The 11,018-nt window shown below is 30.3% G+C and overlaps 1 protein-coding gene across 1 annotated transcript; it reads left to right on the forward strand.

Annotated features, from left to right (window-relative positions):
* Positions 1-6,833: 6,833 nt before the first annotated feature.
* On the forward strand, positions 6,834-10,752 carry LOC11433409 (aldehyde dehydrogenase family 3 member F1). Its single transcript, XM_003597379.3, has 10 exons — positions 6,834-7,044; positions 7,151-7,219; positions 7,393-7,489; positions 7,597-7,803; positions 8,118-8,242; positions 8,950-9,054; positions 9,153-9,325; positions 9,880-9,970; positions 10,068-10,217; positions 10,327-10,752. The coding sequence occupies exons 1-10, from the start codon at positions 6,844-6,846 to the stop codon at positions 10,591-10,593; spliced, it is 1,485 nt and encodes a 494-aa protein (XP_003597427.2). The 5' UTR covers positions 6,834-6,843; the 3' UTR covers positions 10,594-10,752.
* The last annotated feature ends 266 nt before the right edge of the window (positions 10,753-11,018 follow it).

Below are 11,018 nucleotides of genomic sequence, written 5' to 3' on the forward strand. Positions count from 1 at the left end.
GGAAGATTTGTTTGCTCTCGCACATCCTTATAAGAAGAAGATGAGAGAGTTTGTTTCCTCTTGCACATCCTCAGAAGGAGAAGATGGGAGAAGAAGACTATGATGAGCAAACCTACAAAGTGAGACATTGTCCTTTGACCATTCATATTATCTCTGCATAATGAGAGAAACCTTTGTGTGAAAGACGAACGGTGTAACATTGACATCGTGAACACTATAAAAAAGAATGAGAGAATGTGTGATGAAATGAGAATTTGTGAAGAATGAGTTGGTATTTACGGGGGAAATGCATCCATAGAGTGTAACAGATAGTCAAGGGAAGGAAAAAAATTGTATGACCAGGACAAAAAAAAATGTTAAATGAGGCAGTCTTGCTGACCAAGCCACCATTCACATTTTGAACTGGTTCAGATTATATAATCTAAAACCGTCATAGAGTTGTTTGGATTATATAATCTAAATTGGTCCAAAACCGTGTTAAAATGTGTACTTTGGAGGATTTCAAACATTTTGGATTTTTATAATCCGAACAAATCATGTATATTGATTAAAATGATAAGTGCAAAATGAATTGGGTAACAATTTTATAGGGAAGTCATCATCCCAAACCTTATTTGGCATATCTAAATCTATTTAGATATATCAACATCCGACTCATCTTCAACAAAAATGTAGAGATTTAGTAGTTTACATAGTATTGGAGGAACTGACACAAATGGTCAAAATCTCTCTACTCATAAAGACCTTCCAATTGGATATGAATATCCTTGGGAAGTTGATCCTCCTTCCTAAGAGACTCTGAAACTCCTTTCATTTATTTTTGTTCTTGTACACCTTAATTCTCTTGTTATGCACCAAGAAAATTATAAAATTTCCGGTTGATATTCCAAAGGTACACTTAATCGAAATAAAATTTAAAAATGCTACCTTAGTCATCTTAAGGCTTCGTCTACTTTGAGAAACTAATAATGGGAGTATTTGGATTTTACCACCACATCATCAATGTGAACCCTCCATGCTTTTTCGAATAAGATCATGGAAGATAACATCCATGCCTCTTTGTTATGTGGCTCCAGCATTCTTCGGTTCAAACAACATGAATATTCGCTAAGACATTACAAGTGCACCAAAACTCATATAGTTGTTTTATGAGAGTATTCTTCGTCTACAAATATTTGATTATAGAATCTTTGATGACTGTTGAGTCGAGGTACATGTTTATCGCTAATGATATAAACTTCTACTTTATGCAAAACCTTTTTATTCATTGCTTGATTAATTTTGAATAATTTAGAACTAGCCAAAATGTGAGGTAGATTTCCAAATTTTACTATATACATGGAGACCAGCAAATTTGTGTTTTAACTGAATCGTTTTATGCAGAATCTTATTGTTTGTTTGAAAGTATAAATATGATCGAGAATTGATTGCCCCTCTGAGCCAAATTGACAGAATTTACATCAATTTTGAAATGTCAAATTCACTGGGCTAGCCTCTTTCGCCTAGGGAATCTGCTATGTTTTTCAAAATTAAGTTTTGTTTTGAATCACAATGGAAATTCTTATATTTTTTAATTATATAGCCTTAAGCCTTCATTTTTTACTCAAATATTGTCCATTGTCTTAGGATAGATGAACCATGGCTTACTAACGGAGATCATATTTATGGTAGTAAGCCAAGAGCATACAATGTGCTTATTAAAAGGGCATACATGCTTTGTATGGAGGGTTTGGCGGACACCTCTCATCTTCAAAGGCTAGGCTTCTGTTTGGTATTTTGGCGGTTAAAGTTTCCCCAAAAAAAAAAAATTTGTTTGGAAATGTGTCGAGGTTGTTTGCCCACGCAAGTACGCTTACAAGGTAAATGTTTTCAATGCCCTACAAATTGTGTTAGTTGTGATTCTTTCGATGAGGACTTGACTCGCATGTTTTTTACTTGCCCATTTGCAATGTAGTTTGGACTACGGCTAGCTTATGGAATAACATCCAGCAAGATGCCACTGACACTAGTACGACTTCAAAAGCAATCTTTTTTATGTTACAATGCCTTACGCCGGATCTTACTTCTCGTATTGTTAGTTTGTTTTGGAGCGTATGGAAGCATTGCAAGCTCAAAGTGTGGTATGATGTTAGTGAGACAGATGCTCAAATACTTGACAAAGCTCATCGATTGTTGAAGGATTGAACGCTTGTAAACACAACCACAACCATTGTTCACCCGAATCAATCTAGCATAGAAATTCCTCAAAATGTGGCACTCTCGACGGCTTCTTTTGGACATTTCTCTACATCAGCAGTTGCGGACCTCCACGCTGACCCTAGCTCATCTTTGATGGAAATTCCCTCAATGTGGGCGTCTCAAATGCAACGTTGATTCCTCTTTTCCAGGTCAATTGAATAGAACGTGTATTGGCATGTGTTTACGCCAAATTATATAGTTGATACTCTTTTTTGTGATTAATAGTCCAATAAATCAGCCCTTTTGGATGATCCTGAGAATAAATCAGCCCAATTTGCTTCAGAACACCCAAACATCGTGTGGCTTGAAGAAACAACACCATGTGTAAGATGGTTGCTTTTCTGACATCCAATAGTTCCTGGAAACACATGTAAATGACTAAAAAATTCAGCGGTAGTTAACTAACGTCGTTTTCTAGTTATAAGTCAGTGGTAGTTAATTATCGTTGGGGGCATTTTAATATTTTACTTGTGTTTTTAGGAAGAAAAAAAATTATGTTAAAAAAAAAAAATTCCATGTGTAATTGATCAACAAGTTTTTTTTGGATTTGTTTGATTAATAGTAACCTTTTTGTTGATAAAAAAATATCGTTCCTATTGCTTTGAATTGTTCATCCCATTATTGCTTATTGTTTCTAATTTAGTGAGATTTAATCGATTTTTTTGTTGATAATTTAAACAATATTATAAAAATAATAAAAAGGTTTAAATCAAGGATAAAAAGAAAAGAAAAAAATCCAGTCCAATAGAGTGTATATCCTTTATATGTTGTTGTAGATATAAACTAAAAAATAAAAAATTCAAAGTGATGCAAATAACTTCAAATGGAGGATATAAATAAAATTAAATAATTAATATTGAAAACTCATTTTTTTTATAAATAATTTTAAAAAGTGTGGCAATTAGGGGTGGGATATAGGTCAAACCGATAGTCAGAGGCCTATGACTCAACGGACTCAACCTAATTAAAACCCAATCTGACCTAAATCATTTAGTAATTAGGTTAAATTCAAGGTTTTTAAAAAGGCCACTAAAATTGTAACAAAAAAAAAAGGCCACTAAATTAATTAGGATAGAAAAAGGCTCATAGAAAAGCCTACTAGACTTGTCAGTACGGTCCATGTACGTGTAATTACATACGCTCTGTTATAGTAATAAATTTTCGGCCTCTTAGAAAAAAGTTAAGAAATTTCAATTCCTTCAAATACTATGATCAAATATTTTTTCCAAATAAGATTAAAATAATAATGTTCAATATTGTTTCTATTGTAGTAGAGTTGTTCCTTCTTTAATGAGACTTAACTATTTATTTAATTAATAACTTAAATATTATATTATTGTAAAAATATATAAAGTAGTGAATAAAATAGTATAAATTAAGGGTATAAATAGATGAAAAATTCGCCCAAATGGATATATTCTTTTTATATATTGTTGTAGAAGATATAGATATAGATATTTTTTATGTTTTCTTTCTTCCTTTTCTTTCTATGATAATCACTGTCATGACATATAATATATATACGTATCTCACTCTCTCAGTTCATTGAACGAGACTTTCAATGAAAATTTAGTACTATGCTACTAGCACCAGTAGATAGGGTACAATCTTGGGCCCCAGCCAGTGAATGATTTGTTCATTCCATAAAGAATGATCGTACCGTACATTGATGATGGCTCTTCTTCGATGTCTTGATGCAGAACCTGCTTTTTCGAGAAAAATTATTGTGTGGTCTGTTATACAGTTCCACTTCCTTTCTAAAATACTATATATAGGATAGGATATGTTAGACTAAATTACTGAGATTAATTCCCATATGATTCCGAGGGAAATGGGATTTTTGACGTATCATTAGTTTGATTAAAAGATAAGTAAAATCTGATTACAAATTGGCAAATTTTATGGTACATCCAATAAATTTGGGTGTATCGGTACACCAAGTCGTAAAATTAATAATAAATCAGTTGTTTTCTTGAAGAAAAATAATTATTTTCTATCATTGACAATTAAGATAATTAAATTTTATTTACCAAAAGCTTCGACGAAATAAAATTTAATTTTTAAGAATTTTTATTACTCATAACAATGAATATTAATTATTTTTTATGATAAAATGTAATTTTTTTAATATAATCCTTATAAATAATGAAATGATGGTTTTTCTTATGAAATGATGTTTTCTAAAATATAAATATTGATAAATACCTTTTTATTTCATTAAAGTGATCGTTAATTTATAAATTTGGTACAACAAGAGTACCGGTACACTCAAAATTATGGATGTACCATAGAAGTTCCCTTAAAAATTATATTTTATTAAAAAATTGTAATCAGATTGATTCCTTCTATGTGAAGACTATTAATGCAATTAATCATCTATTTCAACATCAAAATATATATTCAATCATATTTCATTTGCAGATTCACTTTTTTCATAATCAAGATGTTAATTGCTCAACAAAAAAAAAAAAAAAATCAAGATGTTAATAATTTTAGAACAATGATACATACATATTTAGGGGGACATACACTCTTGTACCTCCAAGTAGAAATGCAATCTGTGGTATTTTCTCTTTCTCTCTCTTATGTGTATTAGGTGTCATGTTTTGGTTTATCTATATTAGTAAGTAGCTAAAAGAAAAAGAAAAAAAAGTAGGCTTTAATGTGGTACATGTCACTATTTATTTGTACAACATGCCTACGTATTTGACTGTATAGTACCATAAAATAGATGATATTCATATAATCATTTTAAAACAACTTTTTCTTTCATATTTTTATTGTGTTATTACTCTTTTTTTTTTTCTCTTTATTGTTTTTGACCAAAAAAATAAAAAATAAAAAATATTTTAAAAATTATCATAAAATGGTTGTATAAATATCATTACTCGTAACAATATATAACATATATAGATAGGTAAATGGGCGTAATTAATGATAGGCATATAGACATATTGCATTTCTACTTATATATTTTTAAGTTGCTTTATACATTATCATGTAAATTGATAATAAGAAATATTAACAACATTCACTTTTGAACCTCTCTTTAACATTTACTTTTTTATTGGATAAAATCAATATATGTCGTACCATTTTAAGTAGGTTCTATTCTAAACTGTAAACTCACAATAATTTAAATCAGTAAGGCAATAAATTAAAGATAATGTTCAAAAACAATATTGCTAGCATTAATCGTCGATAATATATAGGCAAATGAGCGTCTTGTGTCTCATCCCCAATGGTTTATGCGGATAAAAGGACAGTATACCAAATACATTTATTAAAGGTGGCAACAATATTTAGTACCGAAAAAAAAAAGCATCATATTCTCAAACATATGATACTAGTAAAAATTATTTCGGTGAAAACTTATTTTACTCAGTTATAATCAACAAAATTTTCAGAAAAAGTAACTTTCAGTAACCGATAAAAACAAAATTTTCAGAAATAAATAGGTGTCAAAAGGGATAAATACGTTTTTTTTTTTCGGAGTTCTGGACCTTACATATATTATGTATTGTCCAAACTAAGTGAATTATGTTCAAAGACAAATAAATTGGTTCTTTAAAATAAGTAAAACTGTAAAAGTGACAAGTCAAATAATGACTTATTGTTTCAATGAATCCTCCATTTTAGTACCAACAGAAAATTGATCGTTCGAATGCAAAAGAATGAGCAATTGATTGAATAACAAATTACTTAGGAATTTTTTCGGTTGCAAAGACCAATCTATTCTTTTTTAATGATTGCTACGGGCAAATTGTCCTTTATTAATTAATGTCATTAACCAATTGTACTTTTTTGTAACAATACCATCTTTAAAAATAAAACTTATTTTGTTACTGTGATTCATACGAGGATTATATTATCTCGATTTATTTTTTCTCATGATCAAAATGAACATCGAAGATTTTTTAAGGTGTGTTTGGATTGAGGATTTAGGAGGGAAAGGGATGGGAGGGTTTGATTTTCTTTTTTAAATTACCAACTATATAACATATTTTCCTAAAATAAATTAAGGGTGATTGGAGTATTATATGATTTTTTATCAACATTAATGATTTGCTCTGGGAGTTTTTTTTTTTTTTTTTACAAAAGAAAATTATTATTTTTTTCATTCTTTTTTGTGAACCATCACCAAAACTCTAGTTTTTTCTCCTTCATCCATCATAGAGGGTTGATTTATGGTCAATTTTTGACCCAAAAATCACCCCTTTAACTCGTTTTTCTCTTTCCCTTTTATTGAAATAAGCGATTTTCACATCTATTTCGTTTCTTTTTGTGATTTCGTCGTCTTAGTGCGACGTTGGTTTGTTCGTCGTCTTTGTGCTGCGTTGTTTGTCTTTCTTGTTTGTCAGCACCAAGTACTTTTATAGTAATAAGCAAGTCGGATTTGATCCCAAAAACTAACATAACAATTAATTACGTATATAAAAAATATAATCATTTGACCGTTAATAGATATATTTTCACTTTAAAACGTGAATTCTAGCCACTAGACTAATTAAAAAATAAATAAATAAATAATAGTTAAAATTGAGTGTCTATATATATTGGTAGTAGTTCATGAGTTTTGGTGCATTAGTCTCTAATATTGGTGACATGGAGTTCTCAGCGGAAGCTTTAGAGAGAGATATAAACAACATGAGGAAATATTATGGGAGTGGAAAAACAAAAGAAACATCATGGAGAGAATCACAACTAAAAGGGTTGCGTAACTTTGTCAAAGAAAATGAGGAAGAAATCTTGAAGGCCCTCAAGAAGGATTTAGGGAAGCATCATGTTGAGGCTTTTAGAGATGAGGTGTGTTTCTTATTCTACTTGCTACACTCTTATAGTAGTATAATATAGTATATTTCTGTTTAATTTTGTTTGCTTAATTAATTCATATGTGTATATATATTTGCAGGTTGGAACGTTAAAAAAATCCATTGATTTGGCAATAAAGTCCTTCAAAAAATGGATGGCTGGTAAAGAGGTTAGTTTATATATGTACAACACATGCAAAACAAATGAGAAAAGTATATTTTATATTTCCATTATACTTAGTTTATTGAAAATAAGAACAATTGCACCATACTTTTACATGAAATTAAAGAATTCCATAACTATATACTTTATTGTTATGCCTTATTATTTTCAACTTAACAGGCTAAACTGCCCCAAATAGCACTACTTTCAAGTGCAGAAATTGTTGCTGAGCCTCTTGGTCTAGTCCTCATAATCTCATCATGGAATTTTCCCTTTGGTGAGTAAAATAAAGTTTTAGTATATTAAATCTATAAAGAAATCAAGTGCAAAGTGGTGCCTCTCTTGGTTACAATATCAACAAGATATGGTTGGTTTTATGAACAGGACTGTCCTTGGAGCCATTAATTGGAGCCATAGCTGCTGGAAATGTTGCAGTCCTAAAACCTTCAGAGTTGGCCCCTACTTCTTCTTCTCTTCTAGCCACTGTTCTACCAAATTATTTGGACAATAATGGCATTAAGATCATTGAAGGTGGACCACAGATTGGAGAGCACCTCCTACATAAAAAATGGGACAAGATTTTTTTCACTGGTCAACCTTACTATTTCTTTTACCTTCTCACTATCATCATCATCATCATAAATATTAATTATATTGCTTTTCATTCTATGAAGCACGGATATGAACACGGACACTGACACGCCGACAAAACTAAATTTTTTAGGAAATCACATAATTCGGTATAATTATATGTGTCGGTGTTGTGTCGGACGCGACACGTGTCCGACACGGGGACACGCTTTATCCGAGGAGTGTCTGTGCTTCATAGTTTTCATTTCTATTTTCTAACTTTTGATTTTATCAATGATAAAAAAAATTAAACTTGTAATGATCCAATATATTAGGAAGTGCACGAGTGGGGAGGATTGTTATGTCTGCAGCAGTGGAGCATCTCACTCCTATAACATTGGAGTTAGGAGGAAAATGTCCAGCACTGGTTGATTCACTTTCAACTTCTTGGGACAGAGAGGTACATGTTCATTTAATCTTCTCACATGGAATGTACCTTCTATTGTAGAAAGCCAATGTGGAAGGACAAAACAAAAGTAGCAAATTAATGCAAGGACAAAAAAAAAAGTTATTTTTCGGTTCATTAAGTTTTATTAATACAGTACACAAATCTTAACTCAACCGATAAAAATATTGAAATTGTTAAATCGAACGTCGCGAATAAGGTTTGAGCACGTGAATTTCTGATGGTTGTCATTTCATCTATTTGTAAAAAAAGTTTTATAAATAACAAATTAATAGAAAGGACAAGACAAAGGTAGCATATTAATGAATGACAAGAAAAAAAGGAGTTATTTTTTGTTTATATATTAAGTTTTATTAATATAGTATATAAGTTTTAACTCAACCAACAAAAATACTGAAATCGATAGGTCGGACGTCACGACCAGGGTTTGAGCATGTGAGTTTCTGATAGTTGTCATTTCATCTATTTTAAAAAAAAAAAAAAAAGTTTTGTTAATATAAACTAAGCATGATGACAAATTACTTATTGGTCCATTAGATATTAGTTACATATTAAGAGTTTGAACTCATAATCTCAAATGACATAGTTTAAATCTTTTCTAGGACACGGTAACACTTTAACTAATAATAATTTTTCACTTCTCCAATTTTATTTATTTTTTTAAATTGCTTACAAGATTTTTATTTTTGTTGAACAATAAGATGGCTGTGAAACGAATTTTGGTTGCAAAGTTTGGGGCTTGTGCAGGACAAGCATGCATAGCAATTGATTATGTCCTTGTAGAAAAGAGTTTCAGCTCTACATTGGTAAAAAGCAAGAAATAATTTTTTTAAAGTTTTTTATTATGCTGCAATTACACTAATAATTTTGAAGTATAATTACCCCTTTCTTTTATTCTCTTCAGGTGGAATTAATGAAGGAAGGGATTAAGAAAATGTTTGGAGACAACCCAAAAGAATCCAATACCATTGCAAGGATTGTTAATAAACAACATTCCAATAGAATCAAGAGTCTTCTCAATGAACCTAATGTCAAAGAATCTGTGGTTTTTGGTGGTTCTATTCACGATGATGACTTGTATGTAATTAATTAATACTCTCTTTTCTTACTTACTAGAATGTTCAATCCGAGTTTTACTTCATGGATCATCAATTTAGTGTCTAAAATTATAGATCACAGTCAATTTAATTTTTAAAATCAACTAAATTTTAAAATTTCATTGATTTGATAAAAATTTAATCTCATAAATCTCCATCATACAATTTCAATGATTAAATTGACTTATAAAAAAAAAGGACATATATGATTGAAAAAATTCAAAAGACTAATTTGAAAGAGTGGTGATATTTATCGCGACAAAAAATGTCCCAAAATTATCTTGTGTTTCATTCCATTGAATCTTCCGCATTGTAGACGGTATGATATAAAGAGATGGACCATGACATTTGTTAAAATAGCGTCGTGGTTTTTTTTTTCTTCTTGAAATGCTTTTTCGCTATAAATAACATTTCCCTTTTAAAAATTGTTATCTTGTTTTTATTTTCACTTCTCCTAATAAACATACATAAGAGAATATACTATTATATAAAATATTTTCCTCACCGTTTTATTTGGACTAAAATATTACGTAGATTTATGGAACCAACAATATTACTAGATCCCCCACTTGAATCAGCAATAATGACAGAAGAAATCTTTGGCCCTGTGCTTCCCATAATAACTGTAAGATATATATCTGCAACATAATTTATTTTTTTTTATAATTCCTTTTCTTATTTTTAGTCCCTTTTAATTAGTAGTTTCAATTGTTTATTTGCAGGTGGAGAAGATTGAAGACGGTATTGAGTTCATAAACTCAAAGCCTAAACCTCTAGCAATTTATGCCTTCACAAAGAACAATACACTGCAGAGAAGATTGGTATCTGAAACATCATCTGGGAGCATTGTATTTAATGATGCAATTCTACAGGTATTTATTTGCTGATAGTGACTTGCATTATCACTTATTTCAACCGCTAATTTTATCAAACACTTCGATTATTATACTAAAGATAACTTTTTTTTTTTTTTTTTTGCAGTATATAGCGGATACCATCCCATTTGGAGGAGTTGGTGAATGTGGATTTGGCAAGTATCATGGGAAGTTCTCATTTGATGCATTCAGTCACCATAAAGCTGTGGCTAGGAGAAGTTACTACACTGATTTTTGGTTCAGGTTTCCTCCATGGAATCTTAACAAGTTCCAACTACTTGAAGAAGCTTACCATTTAAACTACACTGGAATACTTCTTGTTTTAATCGGCTTGAAGAGTTCAAAACGTTCATTGTATGAGGCTTGTAAATGATTTTCAACTCACTTGCTTATTTTTACAACTATCATCCAATAAGGATAGCTGATTATTGTTATTCTTTATTTCTAGGCTTATGATATTTATGCTATCCAAGATTCTAATGTGTGTTATTATAATAAATAATGAGATTCAAATGTGTGTGTTTTTCTTTTACAATGTATGTCTTTTAGACAATTAAAAATATAATGATTACATAATTTCTTATAAAAATTTACCTCTTTTGTCTTCTTAAACGCACTTGTTAGCATTCTAGAAAATAAAAAATAGGCTTAAATAGATCTTTCGTCCCTACAAATATAGGTCATTTGAATTTTCGTCCCTGAAGTTAGTAATCCTTCTAATCTGCCACTGCAAATATTAATCATTTGACTTTTAATCATAATTAGGTTTTTTTGTTAAAGTGGACTGTCATTAGCGAC

Source organism: Medicago truncatula, chromosome 2 (genome assembly GCF_003473485.1).
Source record: "Medicago truncatula cultivar Jemalong A17 chromosome 2, MtrunA17r5.0-ANR, whole genome shotgun sequence".
In the NCBI taxonomy this organism is placed as follows: domain Eukaryota; kingdom Viridiplantae; phylum Streptophyta; class Magnoliopsida; order Fabales; family Fabaceae; genus Medicago; species Medicago truncatula.